At 47.2% G+C, this 24,607-nt stretch overlaps 1 protein-coding gene across 2 annotated transcripts in view; it reads left to right on the top strand.

Annotated features, from left to right (window-relative positions):
• Window positions 1-14,895, top strand: part of SHISAL2A (shisa like 2A) — a 35,127-nt gene extending 20,232 nt beyond the window's left edge. Inside the window, exons 3-5 of one of the 2 annotated variants that reach the window (XR_002725329.2) lie at window positions 4,713-4,892; window positions 13,196-13,358; window positions 14,264-14,895. Coding sequence is in view for 1 of the 2 variants with exons in the window: in XM_023187015.1 (XP_023042783.1) it covers window positions 2,615-2,865 (251 nt within the window). In the remaining variant the exon portion in view is untranslated. Of the gene's footprint in view, window positions 1-2,614; window positions 2,886-4,712; window positions 4,893-13,195; window positions 13,359-14,263 lie in introns of those variants that run through there. The other variant, XM_023187015.1, reaches the window with a different exon arrangement.
• Window positions 14,896-24,607: the final 9,712 nt, after the last annotated feature.

Here is a 24,607-nt window from a genome sequence, read left to right as displayed (position 1 = left end):
ATGTTATGTTATGTTATGTTATGTTATGTTATGTTATGTTATGTTATTTTTGAGACAGAGTCTCGCTCTGTCGCCCAGGCTGGGGTGCAGTGGCGCAATCTTGGCTCACTGCAAGCTCCGCCTCCCAGGTTCACGCCATTCTCCTGCCTCAGCCTCCTGAGTAGCTGGGACTACAGGCGCCCGCCACTGCGCCCGGCTAAGTTTTTGTATTTTTAGTGGAGACGGGGTTTCACCATGTTAGCCAGGATGGTCTCCATCTCCTGACCTCGTGATCCGCCCGTCTCGGCCTCCCAAAGTGCTGGGATTACAGGCGTGAGCCACCCCGCCCGGCCCCAACAGATTTTTGACAAAGGTGCAAAACCAATTCAACTGGGGAAGAATAATCTTTTCAATAAATGGTGTTAAAACAACTAAACTTCCTTAAGTAAAAAATAAACCTTTACCTAGATCCCACACCTTGTACAAAACTTATCTCAAAAAAGATCTAAATGTAAACCAAAAAACTCTAACACTTTTAGAAGAAAACAGGGAAAAATCTTCATGACCTGCGGTTATACAAAGAATTCTTAAACAAGACATCAAAAGCACAGTACATTTTTAAAAAGATAAACCAGTATTCATCAAAGTTCAAAATTTTAATGCTGTGAAAGATCCTGTTAAGAGGATGAAAAGGCAAGCCTCAGACTGGAGAATATATTCACATATTTGACAAGGACTTTTATCCAAAATATATAAGGATTGGTTGGGTGTGGTGGCTCACACCTGTAATCCCAGCACTTTGGGAGGCCCAGGTGGGCGGATCACTTGAGGTCAGGAGTTCGAGACCAGCCTGGCTGACATGGTGAAACCCCGTCTCTACTAAAAATACAAGAATTAGCCAGGTCTTGTAGCACAAGCCTGTAATCCCAGCTACTCAGGAGGCTGAGGCAGGAGAATCGCTTGAACCCAGGAAATGGATGTTGTGGTGAGGTGAGATCATGCCACTGCACTCCAGCCTAGATGACAGAGTGATACGTCTCAGTAAATGAATAAATAAATAAATAAAACAAAATATATAAAGAACACCCTAAATTCAACATTAAGAAAACAAACGATCCCATTAGAAAATGAGCAGAAGACTTGAACAGACACTTAATTAAAGAGGAACAGAGAACAATCTATGTTTTAAAATGTCCAGGCACGGTAGCTCAGGCCTGTAACCCCAGCAACTTGGGAAACCAAGGCAGGAGGATAGCTTGAGCCCAGGAGTTCAAGACCAGCCTGGGCAATATAATGAGACCCTGTGTCTACAAAAAAAAAAAAAGTTGGGTATGGTGCTACACACCCATAGACCCAGCTACTCAGGAGGCTGAGGTAGGAAGATCACTTGAGCCCAGGAGGCCAAGGCTGTAGTGCACCATGTTCGAGCCACTGCACTCCAGTCTTGGCAACAGAGCAAGACCCTATCTCAAAATAAAATAGTTTTTTTAAAAGGACATATAGGTGGCAAATAGGCACATGAAAATATGTTCAACTTCATTAGTCATTAAGGAAATGCAGATTAAAGCCACAATGAGATGCCATCTCAAGGAGCACAGGTAATGGAAAGAGATTGAAAGCTTTCAGAAAGAACAGTACATAGATCACTTAGTACATAGATTTCTAAGATCACTTGATCTTAGAAAGATCTTACATCTCTCTGGCTACAGCATGGAGGACGTGATGGAGGGGCCCCCACTGGAGGTTGTTCCAGGGGTCTGGGCAGAAGAAGATGAAAGCCTGACCTAAGGTGGTAGCCTTGAGGATGGAGAGAAATGGTTGGATACTGCAGATGGCTATTAGGTGGAACCAGCAGGACCTGGCTTTGTGAAAGGGCTGAGATAGAAGGTGCGAGAGATGACTCGAATATTTGGCTTAAACACTTGATACAATTTTATCTAGAAAGATAGAAATGTTCAATTGTGTCAAATGCTCCTGATTAAAAAAAGAAAAAGGAAAAAAGAATCAGAGTCCTATAACTGGTAAAGTAAAATTTAAAATAAATAAATAATGTTAAATGTTCCTGATAAGTCAAGGGAGATGAGGATTTAGAAGTGACCATGGGTTTAGTGACAAATAGTTTGAAGGTATATAGTGGGGGCAGAACCAAGTAAGTTGCAGCTGAACAAGTCGTGAATGGAAGGTAGAGAATAATAAGGCCAAGTGGACTTCCTTTCAAGCTTTGATTTAAGAGGAAAAGAGAAGATAAGTCTCTTGACAAAGAGAAGCATGGAATCTATTCTCAAAGCGAGAACAATCTATGTTTAAAAAATGTCCAGCACTCCCCTCCATACTAGCTGTGTGGTAATCCTGTATTCTCATCTATAAAATGGATTTCTAATAGTACCTACCTCATAAGGTTATGGTGAAGGTCAAGTCTTCATAGCTCTTAACGATTGTTTCTTGTCTGTTTCCTCCACCAAACTACAAGTTCTTGAGCAACACTGACAGCTGTCAGTGCATGATGTGGTGTATTGTTAATAAATACATGTTAAACAAATGCACTGCCCGAGGTAAGCACCAGAGAAGTCAGCTGGGGGGTGTGATCCTGATGGGGAAGAAGAGAGCCCCACACCCTCAGTTTGCTGTTTTCCAGGCCCTGAAGAGGTTTCTCCTGACTGCCAAGGTGTGAACACAGGCATGGCGGCAGAAGTGCCAAGAGTGAGCCCTCTTCGGCAGAGTTACCCCTGCTCGAACCCACAGCTGGAGAGCAATGAGGGGCAGGTTGTGAACTCCAAACGCCTCCTCCATCATTGCTTCATGGCCACAGTGACCACCAGTGACATTCCAGGCAGCCCTGAGGAAGCCTCTGCACCCAACCCTGACCCATGTGGACCAGTCCCATAAACGTTCAATAAATGTCTCCACAGCATCCCCTTCTGGAGTCTCTTTAGTGAAAGGTGGGAGTGGGAAGGGACTTTAGAGCCTAGCAGGATAAATGAGGGCTTTTCCTAGCAAAGATACCCAGCCTTGCTGTGGACCCTGCCATACTGCTCTGCTTGGCCTATTGTGAGCCAAGGAACTTTGACATGACTCCTAGGAAAAATGGTCAGTAACAACTCCATGCAATAAGCTATGATCACGCCACTGCACTCCAGCCTGGGCAAGACCTCATCACAAAAAAAGAAGAATGAATGAATGAATGAATGGTTATCAGACTGAATACAGGCTCCAGAGGGTGGGCTCTGCCACTGTGTGGCCTGGATAAAGTCCCTTGTCTTCCTGAGCCTCGGTCCCCTTGCTGGGTTATTGCAAGTGTTCAATGAGGTGATGGAATGAACTCACTTTATAAACGTTAAAGTACTAGAAAACTTTTCTCTTTTTGAGATGAGTCTTGCTCTGTTACTCTGTCACTCAGGCTAGAGTGGCATGATCTCAGCTCAGTGCAACCTCCACCTTCTGGGTTCAAGTGATCCTCCTACCTCAGCCTCCCAAGTAGCGGGGACTACAAGTGTGTACCACCATGCCTGGCTAATTTTTGTATTTTTAGTAGAGATGGGGTTTCACCATGTTGGCCAGGCTGGTCTTGAACTCCTGGCCTCAAGTGATCTGCCTACCTTGGCCTCCCAAAGTGCTGGGATTACAGATGTGAGCCACCACACCTGGCCTGCTAAAAGACCTTTTAAATTACCAACGGATGATAACATAGTAATCCTGCTAAAAGACTTTTTAAATTACAAATGGACAATAGCAGTAAACTATGTAATACTGAAAAACTCTGGAGCCAAATGCCTGGTTAAAATCCTGCCCCTGTCACTTACTTGCTAGTTAACCTCTGTGCCTCAGTCCTCTCATCTATATAAGCTGGAATCGTAGTAGTACCTTCCTCATAGAGCTTGGGAAAGGACTAAATTACTGAGTCCACGCAAGTACATAGAAAAGTGTTGGCAAATGGAAGGCACTATGTGTTAGCTATTTTTATTATTTTTAACATTTTTTATTATTAATCTGATCGCAAAGGAACCTTAGGGCAAGATGCTGACTGCCAGCCCTCCCTTCTGGCTGCTCTCCTAACTTTGGCAATGGCTTTTAGGCTTCGTCTTGGGAATGCAAGACAAGGACTGTGGAGACACAACTCAGCAGCCACCAAAAGCAGCTCTTGACATTTCAGACAGTGACATGACCTGCTGCTGGATTTGGCAACAGTGAAAGAATCACTCTTAGATACCTGTGCCTGAGGCCAAGCGAAAGGGTACACGGTGGGGTGGCAAGACAGGGTGAGTCACCCACAGAAGTATTCTAGGCTGGAAGTGAAGAGATTTTGGTTCTGGTCTTGCTTCATTTGTTGTTGTTGTTGATGGTGGTAGTGGTGGTGGTGGTATGTATGTGTGTGTGCTCTTTTATTGCAGCACTCTTTTTTTTTGTTTGTTTGTTTTTGTTTTTGAGCCAGTCTCATTCTGTTACCCAGGCTGGAGTGCAGTGGAGACATAGCTCACTACAGCCTCAAACTCCTGACATAAGCAATCCTTCTGCCTCAGCCTCCCAAGTAGCTGTGACTACAGGTGCGTGCCACTGTGTCCAGCTAATTTTTAAAAAAACTTTTTATCGAGACAGGTGGTTGCTTTGTTGCCTAGGCTGGTCTTGAACGTGTTGGGATTACAGGTGTGAGCCACTGCACCCAGCCTATTTTCAGCACTCAAAACCCAGCACCCTGTCCATTTACTGTACACTTAGTGGTGTCCATTCTATTCTAGGACCTGTGCAGGTTGCCGGAAACAAGAGGAATCAGACAGTTCTCGCCCTCAAGGGGCTCATGTGGAGGACAAGGCAGGCACACAAATGGCCAGGAGGCCCAGTGGTGGCCCTTCATGGGGCTTTAGGGAGGAAGAAATGATGTCTCAGCTGAATCATCAAAGATGACTCAAAGTTTCCAGGTGAGACAGGAACAGAAAACACTATGGTCAGAATATAGCTTGTTCACAACAGTGAAAGAGAGCCAGTGTGGCTCAGGAACTGCAAGGTACTTGTTACAGAAAGAGCTGGCCAGGCGCAGTGGCTCACGCCTGTAATTCCAGCACTTTGGGAGGCTGAGGCGGGTGGCTCATGAGGTCAGGAGATCGAGACCATCCTGGCTAACACGGTGAAACCCCGTCTCTACTAAAATACATAAATAAATAATAAAAAATAAATTTAAAAATTAGCCGGGTGTGGTAGCAGGCGCCTGTAGTCCCAGCTACTCGGGAGGCTGAGTCAGAAGAATGGTGTGAACCCGGGAGATGGAGCTTGCAGTGAGCCGAGATCACACCACTGCACTCCAGCCTGAGTGACAGAGCAAGACTCCATGAAAGAAAGAGAGCAAGAGAAAGAAAAAGGAAGGAAGGAAAGGAAGGAAGGAAGGAAGGAAAGGAAGGAAGGAAGGGAGGGAGGGAGGAAGGGAGGAAGGGAGGAAGGAAGGAACGGAGGGAGAGAGGGAGGGAAGGAAGAGAAAGAAAGAAAGAAAGAGCAAGCTTAGGGTACTTTTATATATGTGGTGGGATGGGGCTGGGTGATATTGGGAGGTTTAGTCCCTGACGCTCTGTGCAACCCTTCACAGGACGAATCCCTTCTCTGTCCTTGGTATCCTTGGTGTCCTCATCAGAAAAATCCAATGTTTCTCTGAACACTTTCTGTGCTGAGCCTTAAAAGGGAGACTGGGAGGTTTCGGGGAAGAATCTGATAATACCCTCGCCTTTAGGCTGCTCGCAGTCAGAAGGGGGAGATGCTGTGTGCATTCCAAACACTCAAGTGGTCATCCGCAGCCTAAGGCAGTGGTTCTCAAATCTGAGGCTGCCTCAGAATCATCTAGGTGGAGGGCTTGTTAAAACACAGAATGCTGGCCTCCCACCCCAGTGTCTGACTCAGTAGGTCAGGAGTAAGTCCCCAAAATTTGCATTTCTAACAAGTTCCAGGTGATGCTGATGATGCTGGTCTGAGACCACCCTTTGAGCACAACAGGCTCTGTGAGAACAAAGACAAGCTTTGAGGACTCAGAGCGGGAGAGGTCTGGGGAGACCGCACACTGAGCAAGGCCCTGAAGACCTGGTAGAATTTCCCCAACAGGTGGAGAAAGGGAATGTGCGTGCTGCTTTTGCTGACCTACACATCCTAGGCCTCATAAAGCTCCTCCCTGCCCCCCAACAGCTCCTCTCCTTTGAATTCAATCAAGGCTCAGAGCCGGCTGTCACTGGGGTTGGCTAGTCTGGGTCCTGCATTAGAAACAAACTGCCCACCCTGTGTGATAGGAGCCCCTCCCCCAGGGCAGCCGCAGTGGGAGGAAGCTGGGTGGGCTGATGTGCAGACAGAAATAGTCTGAGCTCACCGCTGCTCCCAAGCACACATCGGCTGGCAATTATTTCTTGTAAATTGCTTTCCCGGTTATGTTCAGAACATGTGTGTGTGCCTGCCTGAGAACAAACACTCAGAGGGCACAGGGCGGAGGAGCTAGCTGGAGAGTGGGCTCCGGATGAAGGAGAGCCTGAGTGTGAATCTTTAGCCCAGAATCAGAGAATGTTGAATCTTGGAACTCAGAAATGTTAGAACATTCCACTCCCCTTTACAGCTCTCCTGCTAGGTGTTTTTTCTCAGACGTTCACATTTGTTTGTCCATTCAATATTGATTGACAATGATTTTCTGCCAGAATCTTGGCTAAATGAGGTCCTGATCCCTGTCTTCAAGAAGCTCATGGCTACAGGCATTTACAGAAGATCCCTAATCCAGCCAAAGACTTTGGGAAGGCCTCCTGGAGTAAGCAATGACTGGATTAAAAAGGACTCACTGACAGGTGAAAGGAGGTCTCTGGTACAAGATAAGGAACAGCATACACAAAGACCCACGGCTAAGAGAGACCATATGGTTCTTTCAGGTAACAATAAGTAGTTCAGTCTGGGTAGACACTAGATTCAAGGTGGGAGTGGTGAGAGATGAAGCTGGAAGGGTAGATGAGCCAAGTCCTGAAGCCTTCACCATATTAAGGGGCTTGGTCTTTATGCCGAGGGCAAAAGGAAGCCACAGGAAAGGGTTTCAAGCATGGGAAGGAACTCAACAACACCTTTTCTGAGCACTTGCTCCCTGTTCTCTGTAACGCTGAAGTGAAATTTGCCATTCAGGATCTCTGCCTTTGGGGCCTTTAGGTTGCAGATCCTTCAGAAGTCTAAAGGACAGTGATGGCTCATGCGTCCACAAGAAATGACTCAGGCCCTAGACATCTGTCCTCCAGTCAGGGGGAGGTCATTCTACTGCCTGACTTGTGACACTGCTCCTCCTGGTTTGTGCCTGTTGGCTCAGGGGCCAGGACACAAGGCAGCCAAAGCCAGGCTGCAGGCCACAGCCCAGGAGAGCTCCATGCCTTGCTTAGTCCCAGAACCCTGGGTCCCACCTGGGAAGTCTCATGTGTGGGACACTCACAGGAGTGTGAAGGGCTCCTTGCATACCTTCTCCATCCCTCACAGGATCAAGGCCACCCAGAGCAGATGACCCACTCCGAGACAGTTGACTGAAGACACACTGTGGGCCCACCACTGTGACAAGCCCTTAGAATAGAATACGGCCAGGCATGGTGGCTCACAGCTATAATCCCAGTACTTTGAGAGGCCGAGGAGGGTGGATAACCTGAGGTCAGGAGTTCCAGACCAGCCTGACCAACATGGTGAAACCCCGTCTCTACTAAAAATACAAAAATTAGCCAGGCATGGTTGTGGGTGCTTGTAATCCCAGCTACCCGGGAGGCTGAGGCAGGAGAATCGTTTGAACCCAGGAGGAGGAGGTTGCAGTAATCTGAGATTGTGCCACTGCACTCCAGCCTGAGTGACAGAGCAAGACTCCATCTCAAAAAAAATCCTGCAACCCACCCTTCAGACCTTATTTACTAGAGATGAAGAGTAGGTTTGACCCATGAAACACCTAGAGAACAGTCAGAGAGATCCCAAACAAATGCCAAGATATGGGGTAAGGACCATTAGAGTTGCAAAGATTCTAAGGAGGGAGAATAGAAACAGTCTGGAAGCCTTCACGGAGGAAGTGGGGGTTGAACTTGACCTTGATGGACCATGTCAATACTTGAAGGGTCTCATCCAGTTAGAGGACGCATTCTATCATAACGACATTTTATTTTATTTTATTTTATTTTGAGACAGAGTCTCGCTCTGTTGCCCAGGCTGGAGTGCAATGTCTCAATCTCAGCTCACTGCAACCTCCACCTCCCAGGTTCAAGTGATTCTCCTGCCTCAGCCTCGCAAGTAGCTGGGATTACAGGCACAGGCCAACATGCCTGGCTAATTTTTTTTTTTTTTTTTTAAATAAAGATGGGGTTTTACCATGTTGGCCAGGTTGGTCTTGAACTCTTGACCTCCGGTAATCTGTCACTTTGGCCTCCCAAAGCGCTGGGATTACAGGTGTGAGCCACAGTGCCCCGCCGACTTTACATTTTAAAGAGAGTACCCCTTAGGCTCCGAGGGCTCTGGAGGAGTAGATCTCTTTAGCCCCACCTTCAGCCATAGTCCCCTAACCAACACACTATCTTTTGTGTGCCAGGTCTTGTCCTGGGCTCTAGGAACAAAGAAATGAACCAGTCATAATTCCTGCCCTCAGGGAATTCTCAGGCTACTGGAGGAAGACTGCTATGTTAAATAGACAGTTATATACAGTGTGGAAAGTGTTATGCTTTGTTTATTCAAGCACAGGGCAAAATCACTGCTTGTCCAGCCCAGAGGGCTGCTGTCGCGCAGCCAGCCTTATCTCCAAGGAGGCTTTTTTCCGGAAGGAGGGAGCTTCATTGTGAAACCTTCATCTTCTAAACCTCCAGCTCCGGGCTCTCAGACCCCGCCTTCTCTCCTGGCTGCGGTGCGTTACCATGGAAGCCGTAAGCCCCTCGCAGCTCCCTGCGGTTCCACACCCCTCCCCCTTCGCCATCTCTCTTAGCTCTTTGTCCTGTGGCTGCAGATGTCCTCCCGGGCTGATCAACTCCCGAACTTTCCCCAAGGTGGGAATTATTATCCCCATTTGAAATAGGGAAAAACTGAGACTCAGAGGTGTGAGGGATTTGCCCCAGGCCCCTCACAGCCCTTTACTGGCAGGATCCCAAGCACAGGTTCCCTCCAAGCACCACCTCCGCCCTCTCCGCAACCACCCCTCTGTGTGGCGTTCGTTATGCTCTCCTATCCGCCGAAGCTTATGTTTCCTTTTTTTCTTCTTGCCCTATCTTTGGTAGTTTAACTTTTTATTCTGAGAAAATCAGAACATGTGGCTGGGCGCGGTGGCTCAGGCCTGTAATCCCAACACTTTGGGAGGCCGAGATGGGTGGATCACCGAGGTCATGATTTCGGGACCAGCCTGGCCAACATGGTGAAACCCCGTCTCTACTAAATATACAAAAATTAGCCGGGCGTGGTGGCACATGCCTGTGATCCCAGCTACTTGGGAAGCTGAGGCAGGAGACTAGCTTGAACCTGGGAGGCGGAGACTGCAGTGAGCTGAGACTGCGCCATTGCACTCCAGCCTGGACAACAAGAGCGAAACTCCGTCTTAAAAAAAAAAAAAAAAAGAAAGAAAGAAAGAAAGAAAAAAAAGAAGGCCGGGCGCCGTGGCTCAAGCCTGTAATTCCAGCACTTTGGGAGGCCGAGACGGGCGGATCACGAGGTCAGGAGATCGAGACCATCCTGGCTAACACGGTGAAACCCCGTCTCTACTAAAAAAAAAAATAAATAAATACAAAAAACTAGCCAGGCGAGGTGGCGGGCGCCTGTAGTCCCAGCTACTCGGGAGGCTGAGGCAGGAGAATGGCGTGAACCCGGGAGGGGGAGCTGGCAGTGAGCTGAGATCTGGCCACTGCACTCCAGCCTGGGCGACAGAGCGAGACTCCATCTCAAAAAAAAAAAAAAAGAAAAAAAGAAAAAAAAAAGAAAATCAGAACATGTGCTGACTAACCCTTGAAGTAACTTGAAGTTCAGTCTTTACATTAGTGACTTGAAATCTATTCTTGGATATGTTGTTTAAGTCCTTTGTGAACTGAAAATAGTGCTGGATGGTAAAACCTGCCAAAAAGCTATCGCAGAATGTACCAGCCCTGATTATGCTGATGCAACAATGATAGTCATATTTTTGAGCATTGCAATATGCCAAAATGCATTCTGAAAAACCATACGTGACCGTGCAGAATTTACACAACACAGAATTTGAACATATACCAAATAGAAGTGTTTACATAACTACAGAAGACAAGGGTATCAAAACCTTGTCATATGGAAAATATAATTTGTCCTGCAAGACCAGCCCATTTTATTTATTTTTTTATTTTAATTTTTATTCTTTTTTTTTTTTTTTTTGAGACAGAGTCTCGCTGTGTCTCCCAGGCTGGAGTGCAGTGGCACGATCTTGGCTCACTGCAAGCTCCGCCTCCCGGGTTCACGCCGTTCTCCTGCCTCAGCCTCTCAAGTAGCTGGGACTACAGGCGCCTGCCACCATGCCCAGCTAATTTTTTGTATTTTTAGTAGAGACGGTGTTTCACCATGTTAGCCAGGATGGTGTCGATCTCCTGACCTCGTGATCCGCCCGCCTCAGCCTCCCAAAGTGCTGGGATTACAGGCGTGAGCCACCACACCTGGGCTATTTTTATTCTAAGACAGGATCTTGCTCTGTGCCCAGTCTGGAGTGCAGTGGTGCAATCACAGCTCACTGCAGTCTCGACCTCCCCGGCATAAGTGATCCTCCTGCCTCAGCCTCCCAAGTAGCTGGGTCTACAGACGCACACCCGCATGCCTAGCTAATTTTTGTATTTTTAGTAGAGATGAGGTTTTGCCAAGTTGCCCAGGCTGGTCTCGAACTCCCAGGCTCAAGCAATCCGCCAGCCAGCCCATTTTGATCTTCTGCACAATACTTAAGCTGAAAGTATAATACCACCCACCCCTAGGTGATGTCTGTACAGATGCGAAAGGACTTTGGAAGGTGTGATGTGCTTAACAGATGTTATTTATTGTTATGAAATGAAAGTTGGGGAAAGATCGCCTAAATTTCTTCCCAAGGGGCTCCATTGTCAGATTGTTCAATTCTGAAATTTTCTATTGTTAACATATGGGATGCTAAAGGTCTGTGATTCTGGAATCCTGACCCTGATTCTAATCCTGTGAAGCCAGAATCCTGTGACTCTGATATTCTCTGACTCTATCCAAGTGGGAGGTCAAGCTCTGAAGGCCAGGGCAGGGTGGGGACGGAGGTCAGCAGGAGGATCCCAGTCCCCTAGGGAGGAGCAGTTGTCCCCGATGTCTTCTACCTGGGCTCACCCTTGGAGCTACAGCCTGATTATCATTCAGACTTATCCTCAGCTCATCACCCTTCCTCCAGCCAGCCTTCCTTGGGGCCTCATTGTATGCATTATCCATATTCATTACACATTTTTCTTCCATTAAGTCAGATTAAGCCACTTTGCCAACACTGCAGGAACCAAAACCTCCCTAGATAAGTGTGGGCCCATTAGGGGCACCAGAGGAGGCCCTAAGTTAGGATAGCTCTACCCGTCCCCTCCTCCCTCCCATCCTGCTTCTCAAGCACCATCCCCCCGACTTTCCTGTACCCCAGATCACATGGTAGCTGCAGAAGCACTCCTTTCTGCGAGTTCTGGTACATGGTGTTCCCTCCCTGATGGCCTCACAGGCAGCTGCTGACTCACCCCAGGTTGCTAATGCACCAGGTAGCCATGTATTCAGACGGAGCTGCTTCATAAAATGTAGCACCATGTGCATGTGTGAGCTCACATGTGTGAATACGACCAGAGCACCGGCCCTGGGCTGTGGACTTGAGACCACGATTCTAGGCCGCCACTATTTACAGGGTTACCTTGAGCTAGTGCCTTCCTCTCTGTTTCAAGAGAATATCCCAGCCCTTCTGGCCTCACCAGGTTGTTTGGAGACTTACAAACAAATGTGTTAATAATAGTGTTCTACAATGTGTTGTGAAGTGAAGCGAAGGGATTTAAATGCAGTGTACCAGCTGGGAGCAGTGGCTCACGCCTGTAATCCCAACACTTTGGACGACTGAGGCGGGGGGATCATTTGAGGTCAGGAGTTCAAGACTAGCCTGGACAACATGATGAAACCCTGCCTCCTCTAAAAATACAAAAATAAGCTGGGCGTGGTGGTGGGCGCCTGTAGTCCCAGCTACTGGGAGGCTGAGGCAGGAGAATCACTTGAACCCAGGAGGCGGAGGTTGCAGTGAGCCAAGATCACGCCACTGCACTCCAGCCTGGGCAACAGAGTAAGATTCTGTCTCTAATTAATTAATTAATTAAATGCAGTGTACCACCAAGATGTCCATGTCCAGCCCCACAGCACCACCTGCTGTGTGACCTTAGGTAGATCATTTTACTTCTCTGAACTTTCGTTTTTGTGCACACGCGTGCACACGTGTGTGTGTGTGTGTGTGTCTATAGTTTTTTGAGTGCTTACTATATGCTGGGCATTGTGTCTGGCATGTTATGGGGTTTACTCTGTACCAGTCAGGATTCTCAGTTGTAAACAACAGAAACCTCCTCTGGCAAAATTAAGCAAAGAGAGACTTTACTGGAAGGCTATTGGATGTCTCACTGAAATGACAGGGAGACCACAAAGTTAGACGAGAATCAGGGGCAGCTGGGCACAACCAAAGTCCTGCCATGGTAACTATGTATTTAGGACAGACTCTGCCTCTAGCCACACAGATACTTGCTGGTCACCACTGCACTGCTAGGCTCTAGCCCCATTGCAGCCACCTCAAATAATCTCTGACTTTCCTTGCCCCTCTGCTAACTGCCACCAGACTCAAAGCCCATGTAGGGCGTCGAGTTGGCCAGTCACAAGCCCACAAGGGTCAGGAGGAGTTGCTGCCTCCTTCAGCTCCCACAAAGCTTGGAATTCCTCCAAATAGGGAGTGTTTGGATGCTAGGTGGCCCAGAGCAATCAATGTCCACTATAGCCTTCACCAATCTTGAGTCTGGTAATATTACATTTTACAGGTGAAGAGAGTGAGGCTCTGAAAGGTTTATATACTGGTCACCCAGCTAGTATAGGTGCACGAACACCTGCCTTGCAGGAATGGAAGAAGTAAATGGGCGTAATTAGTTGGCACGAGTTTATCCCTCTTTTCCCCTCAGTAATAGCTCTTGCTGGGAATGTTTGCTCCGCCATGGGGAAGTCTTTCAAACATTTGTTCACATTCTCTATGACCCTGCAGCTGGTTCCTAACTTCCTGGCAACAACCACAATTGTAATTCATTCCAGGAGATTGACTGTCATGGAGACAGATCATCACCATCATCACCACCACCATCATCATCATTGTCATCGTCATTGTTATGTTGCTTTTAGCTCACTGGAGCCTCATAGAACGCTGTGAGGTAAGTATTACCTCAGTTTACCAAATGAGAAAACTGGGGCTCAGAGGGGATTTCATGGCTGTCCCAGACTTACAAAGCAAGTCAGAGCCAGAATCATATCTAAATCTTCTGTCTCCAGAATCCACTCTTTCATATGGCCTCTATTTCAAAGAAGCAGGCCAAAAACAGGACATCCAGCATTTGACATAGACATGGACCATCGAGGCAGGGAGATCCTAGCCCCTTTGCATCCTTTCTGCTTTTCCACTGATAGGAAAGCTGAGTTCTAGAGAGAAATGCCCTGCTCAACCTCACACAGTGCCATCGGTGAAGCCTCCATGGTTTGAATACAGTTCTCTGGCCACCCAGTTTAGTAAGCATTCCCCACACCATTATGGAACTCATTTTAAAGTTGAAGTAACTGAGATGGTCACCCTGGGAGTAAATGGCCCACCCAGCTGTTGGGATGAGTACCTAGCTAATGTGTGGGCCCAGAAGAAAGGCCATGGCAGCAGAGTGGCTGGGAGGTAGCAGGCTTTGCACGTCCAGAAAATTCTGTTCTCTCAAAACCAGGAAATGTCTCCACATTTTAAGAGGCAGTTATCCTCTCCTGGTTGCAATTGATTGCAACAGACTTCAATTTGTGGGTTATTGGAATAGCTGGGGAAAGTCTGAAGGTAATTAGAGCTGGATAGACCAAACATGTGTAGCCCAAAGAACTGAACAGTCTGTGATTAGCGCTGGTCTGAGGCCCACAGGTAGGTATTGGGAAATTTCCATGCACTTTGGCTTTTCAGGCAGCCTTCCCATCTGAAAATGCCCCCCACCCCTCCCTGACTCCTTCTAGCGTCAGCTTAGACAGTATTCCTCTAGGAAATTGTTTTTGACTCCCAAGCTGAGTTGGGAGCTCCTCTGGTCTCCCACAGCTTCTCTGTGTCATAGCCCCGATCATACTGGGTTGTCATTTTCTATGTGTCCATTTCCCCATTATGGACTGTTAATTCCAGGGCACGGACAGATCTGCCACAGAGGAGGCCTCAGCGAATGTCAGCCACACGAATGAGTGTGTGGAGCAAAGGAGCAGTAAACGTCTAGGAGACCAGCCCTTACCCCAACTCCTCCCCATCTGTTCCTACTCTGAACTCCAGTCTCTGCCCTACCCCAGCTCTTGAATTTAGCTTTTGGATCAGGTTCTTCTTGTAATGAAGCCTCACCTTTCCCCCAACTAACTCTGATCTGGCCTCCCCTGCTCCTGACTAACCTCAAGGATCCTGAATCTCCTTCAGCCTAACAGCTCCAGAAGCTGAACTCCAGCCCTAAGAGCCTCAGCTGCAGACAGGCCTCGGGCCAGGAGCTTAGTCAGGCTACCCTGACTAAGCCACAGGGTTGGCGTGCCCTCTGGGCAGACCCTGAACCAGGCACTGAAGACACAGGAATGGACAAGGTAGTCTACCCGAGTCCTGAGCCTGCAAGGTAGTTAAGACAGATCTCGAAGGAGAGTGGGCACAGTCAGAAAGGAAGAAGTGGCTCAGTATGAAATAAAAGTGACACAAGCCCATGTACCAGCCGCCAATTGGATCTTTTTTTTTTTTTTTTTTTGAGGTGGGGCCTCTCTTATTGCCCAGGTTGGTCTTGAACACCTGAGCTCAAACGATTCTCCCACATTGGCCTCCCAAAATGCTGAGATTACAGGTGTGAACCACCAATTGGATCTTTACTGGACCCTTATAGGGCACTGAGCCACTAAGCTAGGGAATGTTGGAGATTCAGAGGCTGAATCAGATAGCAGCCCAACCCTGAGATACAACTGAGCTACAGGCAAGAGGATACTACCGGGTGTGGTGGCTCACACCTATAATCCCAGCACTTTGGGAGGCCAAGGCAGGCGGATCATGTGAGGCCAGAAGTTCGAGAATAGTCTGGCCAACACGGTGAAACCACGTCTCTATTAAAAATACAAAAGGTAGTTGGGGTTAGTGGCACATGCCTGTAAACCTAGGTACTTGAGAGGCTGAGACACAAGAATTACTTGAACCTGGGAGGTGAAGGTTGCAGTGAGCTGTGATTGCGCGACTGCACCCCAACCTGGGTGACAGAGTGAGACTCTGTCTCAAAAAAAAAAAAAAAAAGAGGAGGATGGTAGAAAAAAAAGAAGGGGGGGTTTTTTGGGGAAAAAAAAAAAAAAAAAAAAGCAAGGTAGGGACAAAGTGAAGCCTGGAATGATACAAACAGTGCAGAACATAGTGACCTACACAGCTACATTTGTGTAGGCCCAGTTGCATCAACATTCTAGAATATCCTCATATTCTAACACACTAATGTTCCAGTAGACCACGTTCTGTCATGTTGTCATTCCATTCTGGGGAGCATTCCACCCCACCAACATTCCTGTCTCTGCCATTCCAATGTTCCAGCCCACCAACATTCCTCCATGCCATCATTGCAACATTTTAAAATATCAGCACTACAAGTGAAACTTTCAAACTTCCAACTAAAAGCATTTATTTGTTTCTTGGCTCTCCTATACCATAGGCTCTTAATACTTGGGGGGAATGCAGACTTCTCTGAGAAACTATTAAAATGTATGGCTCCTTCTCCCTAGAAAAATATGTTTATACACATAAATTTTACATATCATTCCATATATTCAGTGACTCATGGCAGAGTCCATAGACTCTAAAAACTGTTTAATTTTACCCTGCCTTGATCCAGAAAGACATTTAAAATAAAATAAGATCGGCTGGGTGTGGTGGCTCACACCTATAATCCCAGCACTGTTGGAGGCCGAGGTGGGTGGATCACTCAAGGTCAGGAGTTCAAAACCAGCCTGGCCAACATGGGGAAACCCCATCTCTGCTAAAAATCAAAAAAAAAAAAAAAAGGGCCAGGCGCGGTGGCTCACACCTGTAATCCCAGCACTTTGGGAGGCCGAGGCAGGCGGATCACGAGGTCAGGAGATCGAGACCATCCTGGCTAACAGGGTGAAACCCCATCTCTACTAAAAATACAAAAAATTAGCCGGGCATGGTGGCGGGTGCCTGTAGTCCCAGCTACTCAGGAGGCTGAGGCAGGAGAATGGCATGAACCTGGGAGGCGGAGCTTGCAGTGAGCCGAGATCATGCCACTGCACTCTAGCCTGGGCTACAAAGCAAGACTCTGTCTCAAAAAAAATAAATGTAGGCGGGTTCAGTGGTGTGCGCCTGTAATCCCAGCTACTCGGGAGGCTGAGGTGGGAGAATCACTTGAACCTGGGAGGTGGAGCTTGCAGTGAGCTAAGATCGTGCCACTGCACTCCAGCCTGGGTGACAGAGCAAGATTTCATCTCAAAAATAAAATAAATAAATAAAATAAAATAAAATAAGATCGTTAAATTTAAGACAGGGCAAGGCAAAATTGAAGAAAAAAAAAAAGGTAGGGAAAAAGTGGAGCCTGGAATGATACAAAAAGTACAGAACATAGTGACCTATGCAGCTAAATTTGTGTCATACATACTTGGTTCTATGACTTCCAGCAGCCAAGGCAAAAAGGGAAACCTGTTCACTCACACGGTTCACAGTGTTCACAGGATAAAAACAAACCACTTACTCCTTAGAGGATATACAACTATTCTTGGTATGTAGACCAGACAAGAATTTCTCCTGAGAGCCTCATAAAGAATGATATAATAGACCATGGCGTCAACAGAGCCCTCACAATAGATACAGAGATGTATTTTGTGGTAGAGTGACCAACTTGTCCTGGTTTGCCTGAGACTTTCTTGGTGTTAACCCTGAAAGTCTCAATCCCAGGAAACTCTTTAGTCACAGGCAAATCAAGAAGGTTGGTCACCTTATCTGTGAGTTACAGTTCAGTCAAAACTTACCTAGGGGCCGGGTGTGGTAGCTCATGCCTGTAATCCCAGCACTTTGGGAGGCTGAGGTGGGCAAATCACCTGAAGCCAGGAGTTCAAGACCAGCTTGACCAACATGGAGAAACCCCGTCTCTACTAAAAATACAGAATTACCCGGGCATGGTGGCACATGCCTATAGTCCCAGCTACTCAGGAGGCTGAGGCAGGAGAACCTCTTGAACCTAGTAGGCAAAGGTTGCGGTGAGCTGAGATCGTGCCATTGCACTCCAGCCTGGGCAACAAGGGTGAAACTTCATCTCAAAAAAAAGGTATAATCAGAATTATCCTTGGAAACCTTTTTTATCACTCCTAAAGTATAGAACCATCTCCCAGTAGCATAGCCAAGTTTTCCTCTAGCAATGGAACAGATTGCTCTTTCTTTCGTGGGTAACTGATAAAGAGACTGACTTGCTTTGGGGCTTACACACTAGACCCATACTTAGTATGGTGACATGCACACACACTGAAGATTTATGAGGCACCTGGGAACTGAGACCAACGAGGGGAACGGCAGATTTACCTCTTTCATGACACACTTGGGGCATATGGTATGTGAGGAAAATAATATTTAATATAGTATTACTCTTCCTCTTTCCATCTCTAGTTTTTCCACAGCAAGTATAATTGAGTTTTTGTAAATTAAAAAGAAATAGTACCTATCTCATAGAGTTGTAACAATTAAAAGACCTAGGTTTTTGTGTTTTGTTTTGTTTTGTTTTGTTTTTGAGACGGAGTTACACTCTGTCACCCAGGCTAGAGTGCAGTGGCGTGATCTTGCCTCACTGCAACCTCTGCCTCCTGGGTTCAAGCGATTCTCCTGCCTCAGCCTCTTGAATAGCTGGGACCACAGGCTCCCGCCACCATGCCCGGCTAATGTTTGTATTTTAGTGGAGACAGGGTTTCACCATGTTGGCCAGGCTGGTCTCGAACTCCTGATCTCAGGTGGTCCGCCTGCCTTGGCCTCCCAAAGTGCTGAAATTACAGGCGTGAGCCGCCATACCCAGCCAAAAGAGTTTATAAAGCACTCAAAACATTTCCTGATCCAGGGTAAGCTCTCTGTAAGTGTTTGCTCTTACTGTATTTAATGTAGATATGGTGACACTCTACTGTATTTTCTACAAAATCTTGCATGTAATCCTTGATGGCAATTTGGGAAAAATGCATTCTGTGGCAGGGATGAGGTTTAGCGCACCAGCCCTTTTAAGTTGCAAATGCATGCAGGAGATATATATTTGCGATGGGGTCTCACTCTGTCCTTGCTCAGACTGGAGTGTAGATGGCTCAGTGCAGCCTCGACCTCTTGGGCTCAGGTGATCCTCTCACCTCAGCCTTCCAAGGAGCTGGGACTACAGGCATGCACCACCACACCCAGCTAATTTCTGTATTTTTGTAGAGACAGGGTTTTGCTATATTGCCCAGGCTGGTCTCAAATTCCTGGGCTCAAGTCATCCACCTGCCTCAGCCTCCCAAAGTGCTGGGATGACAGGGGTGAGCCACCTCGCCCAACTGGGAATTTTTTTTTTTTTTTTTTTTGGTGGGACAGAGTTAAGCTCTTATTGCCCAGGCTGGAGTGCAATGGCGTGATCTCGACTCACCGCAACCTCTGCCTCCGGGTTCAAGTGATTCTCCTGCCTCAGCCTCCCGAGAGCCGGGATTATAGGCATGAACCACCACACCCGGCTAATTTTGTATTTTTAGTAGAGACGAAGTTTCTCCGTGTTAGTCAGACTGGTCTCAAACTCCTGACCTCAGGTGATTCGCCTGCCTCGGCGTCCCAAAGTGCTGGGATTACGGGCGTGAGCCACTGTGCCTGGCCGGCTGGGATATTTTTAAACTTATAGAGGAGCTGAAGGACTGCCTGCCTTCAACCACTTCTCAGGAGTGGCAGTGAACATTCCCTGGTGAGGGCCTGGCCCCTTTCACTCCATGCTTTGGCTTAGAAAATTCCCAGACTCCACCCAGAGAGCAACACCACATGTCTAGACTGCACACCCTGTTCCCATGCAGTCTGCTCTGGCCTCTTAAGGCAGGAAGTCCTCACTGGCTGGCATCTGTCTGGAGGCCTGGCATGAATACTGAACTGTGTGTCACAAAGTCTACCACACCGACCAACCAACAAACCATTGAATTTGAAAGCACTTTGTACACTGTGAAGTGCTGTGCGGATGTGAGAGATGTGTTAGGATATAGTGCTGCTGAGTTCAGAGTCCAGAGAGAGACTAGAACTTGGGCAATGCCTGCAGGGATGGAGAGGAAGCAAACAGGAAATTAATTCAGAAGGCCTAGAGTGGAACATACTTGATATTTGATTATGCTGCAGCCAACAATTGGTAAGAAATCCTAAGATGTCTAGGTCCCTGCATCCTCCTCCAGCCAGAACACACATTTCTTACAGGTTTAGAATCTCAGAGCTGAAAGAAACAATAATTAATTGATTAACTTAAAAAAAACTCACCAGATGCCTGCTCTAGTGTAAGCACTGGGCATGACGATCATGAAGTCTGACCTAACTCCCATAGCAGAATCTCCTGCTCCACCACCCAATAGGTCTGTGATCAGAAAGTCACTTACCTCTTCTAAGGCTCAGTTTACCTGTCTGTTAAATGGGAATAATGTAAAATAACAATAATACCTCCATCATAGGATTGTTCTGAGGATTAAATAATAACTAAATCGTATATGGTACTTAGTATATGTCAGACACTGTTCTAGGTGTTTACATACGTAAATTCATTTAATCCTCACAATAATTTTTTTTTTGAGATAGATTCTCACTCTGTCACTCAAGAATGGAGTGCAGCAGTGGCATGATCTTGGCTCACTACAGCCTCGACCTCCTGGGCTCAAGCAATCCTCCCATCTCAGCCTCCCAAGTAGCTGGGACTATAGACATGCACCACCATCCCTGGCCAGTTTTCGTATTTTTTGTAGAGATGGGATTTTGCCATGTTGCCCAGGCTGGTGTTGAACTTCTGGCCTCAAGCGATCCACCCACCTAGCACAACTCCCAAAGTGCTGGGATTACGGAGCCACTGTGCCTTGCCATTCTTCCCAATAATTTAATCCTGTGAAAGAGCTGTATTATTCTTATCCTCATTTTCCAGATGATGAAACTAAGCCACAGAGAGGCCAAGTAACTTGCCCCAGCTCACATGGCTAATAAGCAGTAGAGCAATATGGCTCCAGAGACTATGTTCATGACCACTGTCAATATTTTCTTTTTTTTTCCCTTTTTTTTGAGATGGAGTCTCCCTGTGTTGCCCAGGTTAGAGTGCAGTGGCGCCATCTCGGCTCACTGCATCCTCTGCCTCCTGGGTTCAAGCAATCCTCCTGCCTCAGCCTCTTGTGAACCTGAGATTATAGGCGTGTGCTACCACACCTGGCTAATTTTTTGTATTTTTAGTAGAAACAGGGGTTTCACCACGTTGGTTAGGCTGGTCTCAAACTCCTGACCTCAGGTGATCTGCCCGCCTTGGCCTCCCAAAGTGCTGGGATTACAGGTGTGAGCCACCATGTCCAGCCTATCTTCCATATTTTCAATGAAGCATTTAGCACAGCTGCTTGCACACAGTAAGCACTCAATGTCAGCTGCCAGTAAGATGATTACATTTTCAACAGCTTTATTGAGGTATATTTTATGTATTATGATTATATTTTGACTATTAGGAAAATCTTTCTGACACTGAGTTAAAATCCCCCTCAGACCATGCCCCTCCTCCGTGTGTTCCAATTCTATCCCCAGAATCTCCTTAGAGCCTATCTTCTCCCTTGCCTTGTTACAGTCTCTTAGGGATTTGCAGTTACAGGCCAAACCTGTCTGGTGGGGCTTAGTCTGGCTTCCTTCGTGTCTCTTGGTGACTCAGCCATTGGTTGATGGATTGACAAGCCTCTGACAAGTCCCAGGAGCACTGCAGGTCGGGGGCTGCTGCCTTCTACCACAGATCACAACAGCTACATAAATAAACTACATAATTTGCAAGGTCCAGTGCAAAGTGAAAATGCCCAACCCCTTGTTCAACATTGTTAAGAATTTCAAGACAGTGATAGTAGAGGCTTAAACCAGGCATGGGCCCTTGCAAATGCGCAGGACTCACATCCATGAATCAGCCCTAGCGGCATCCTGTATCTTCAGTTCTTCATCACCTCATCCCACCACCATCCCATCCCATCATGTGCTCATGTGGAGGCTGAGCCTGGGAAGTTCCTGGTACACCAGAGAAACACAGAAAGCATTTAGCACCAAGAGAGTTACAACTCACTTGTGCCCTCAAATCCATCAATTCACTTTAAGTCTGTCTTGAACCTCACTGGCTATAAGATTCAGGCTGCCTACCATCTCTCGGGCCCCCTTTGTCAGAGGCAGCCCTCGAAGTTTGGTGGATTAGTGGTACAAACACGAGACTTAAGAGTTGGGACTTTCCGTTGCCTTCCTGAGGACACTCTAGTGTGTCTCTTAGAAACACAAGATTTGATGCTTTCAAATCTTGATACAGAGTTTCACTCTTGTCTCCCAGGCTGGAGTGCAATGGCATGATCTCCACTAACTGCAACCTCCACCTCCCAAGTTCAAGCGATTCTCCTGCCTCAGCCTCCCGAGTAGCTGGGATCACAGGCATCCACCACCATGCCTGGCTAATTTTTGTTTTTTTAGTAGAGATGGGACGGGATTTTGCAATGTTATCCAGGCTGGTCTTGAACTCCTGACTTCAGGTGATCCACCCACCTCAGCCTCCCAAAGTACTGGGATTACAGGCGTGAGCCACTGGGCCTGGCCTGTAACATTTTTTTAAATTCATTTGTTTATTAGAGACAGAGTCTCACTTTGTCACCTAGGCTGGAGTGTATTGGCACAATCTCGGCTCACTGCAGCCTTGAACTCCTGGATTCTAATGATCCTCCTCCTGCCTCAGCCTCCCAAGTAGCCGGGACTACAAGTGCACACCACCAAGCCTGGCTAATTTCAGTGTTTTTGTTTGTTTGTTTGTTTTTGTTGTTGTTGTTGTTAAGATGAAGTCTCACTATGTTGCTCAGGCCTGTCTTGAACTCCTGGGCTCAAGCGATCCTCTTGCCTCAGACTCCCAGCTCACAAAGTGCTGGGATTGCAGATGTGAGCCACTGCACCCTACCTTCATTCCATTAGAAGCTGATGGAATTTGTCTCCTCTGCCCAGGAGTCTTCTGAGGTCTTGAGAATGCTCTTCTCTCCTCACAGAAGCAGGGTCACTTGCAGAGGGAGCCCAGGCTGCAATCCAGCTCTGCCGCGTATTCACTGTAACTTTGGGCAAGTTCTCAGTATCCTCAGTATCTCTGAACCCTAATTTCTTCACCTGTAAAATGGGTTCCACACTTCTAAGACCTCCCTTACAGGATGTCCCCCACTTCAGGAGGCGCCCTGCACACAGTGGGCAGTTAATGAATGTTGCTGTTATTACACCACCCCAGAGCAGCTTCAAGGTCAAAGCTTGCTGCCACTGATGTCTGGAGTGCACTGGGGCCTCCTGGAACCTGATCGGACGCCGCCATCTGGGGGAGAGTAGGGTCAGCTACTATTCTTGGAGCTGATGGAACCCAGCCGGGTTTCAAGTTCCCTCAGGGAGCCCTGGCCCAGGCAGCTTGGCTAGTCATGTGAGCAGTGAAGTCTGACCTCAGCAAGTTCTCCTGGACTCTCCGCATGGCCCCAGCTGGAGGGAACTCGGGCATGGAGCGTGCTACAGGGAGTCCACATCTTCCTGCAGCTGACCGTAGCCTTTTAGCTCCTGTTCATCAGCATTTACTTGGTACCCAAAAGGCCTTTGGGTGCTGTTTGAGGATCTCCCTGAGACTGCAAAGTGTTTCCAACATCAGAATGTGAGGCAGCCTTGAGTCATATGAAAAGGGTTTAGGAGACAAGCAGGACTACGTTCTAATCCCAGCTGCAATACTCATTGGTCTGTGAGTCTTTCTGTAAGCCACTTTGGCTGAGCCTCAGTTTCTTTGAAAAACAGTGAGAATGAAAGTTTCCTGAGATGATTAGAGCATCTGGTACAAAGTAGTTGCTCAATAAATAATCAAAATTTAGACTGTAATCTCCTAAATGACAAAGACTCTATCAGATCCAGCCCTGCATCCCCAGCGCCCAACCTAGGGTCACCCAGCCTAGAGGAAGTCCTCAGTGTTGGCCATATGAATAATGAATTATGGAGGGCACTGAATGGAAATGCCTTATCTGGCTCCCATCTTTCAGATTTTGCATACTCACTCCACCCAAATCTCATATAGAGTTAGTGCCTTCTGCATCAGCCCTGACAGGTGAGCGTCTACTCTCTGCTTGCGTGTCCCTGTGATAGGAAGTTCGCCTCCTCCCAGAGCTTCTCATTCTGCCAAGTAGAAAATTCCACGCAGATGTCGATGAACTGAGTTCTGTCTCCTAGCAGCTTCCATCCATTGGGCCTAGTTCTGCTCTCTGGAGCTGTACAGAACAAGCCTAGTTCTGCTTCCAAAAGATAGCCCTCCAGTGAGTTATTACACAATTTAGAATGTGCCAGGCATCCAGCCAGACACCGTACTTTATCTCATTAAACCCTTTAACCCTTACACTAACCCTGAAAAGTAAACATCATCCTTACTCTAGAGATGGGGAAAATGAGCCTCATAGAGGAAACATAACACATTTGCATGTGGCAGAGAAATGATTTAAATCCAGATTCTTTTCCAAAACGCTACTTTTTCAATGCTCAGTTCATCTACTGGAAGATAGCATTTGTCTCTGAGAGTTTCCCTTCCTTTCAATAAAGATTTATTATGTATCTCATCTGTACCAGATTCTTAACTAGGCACAGGGAATAGAAATGAGACATAATCTGTGCTGTCGAGGCACTTAACAGCCTGTCTGAAACCATGTGATAAAGGACGGAGACAGGTTGAGCGTAGTAGTGCCAGCACTTTGGGAGGCTGAGGCAGGTGGATGGCTTGAGTTTAGAAGTTTGAGACCAACCTGGGCAACATAGTGAGAATTTGTCTCTGTTTTTAAAAAATCAAATTAAGGCTGGGTGCAGTGGCTCACACCTGTAATCCCAGCACTTTGGGAGGCCAAGGCAGATGGATCACTTGAGGCCAGCAGTTCGAGACCAGCCTGGCCAACTGGCCAACATGGCAAAACCCTGTCTCTACTAAAAATACAAAAATTAGGCAGGATGCTAGGTACCTGGAGTCCCACCTACTTGGGGGGCTGAGGCAGGAGAATCGCTTGAACCTGAGAGGCAGAGGTTGCAGTGGGCTGAGATCCCGCCATTGCACTCCAGCCTGGGCAACAGAGTGAGACTCTGTCTCAAAAAAAAAAAATTAAAAAAAAAAAATTAAATTTTAGAAAAGGAAAGAACTGAGAGAAGCGCAAGGACTATCGG

The sequence above is a fragment of the Piliocolobus tephrosceles genome, chromosome 1 (assembly GCF_002776525.5).
Source record: "Piliocolobus tephrosceles isolate RC106 chromosome 1, ASM277652v3, whole genome shotgun sequence".
In the NCBI taxonomy this organism is placed as follows: domain Eukaryota; kingdom Metazoa; phylum Chordata; class Mammalia; order Primates; family Cercopithecidae; genus Piliocolobus; species Piliocolobus tephrosceles.
Note: the sequence above shows the minus strand (reverse complement) of the source record. Positions and strands in the feature narration are given on the sequence as shown.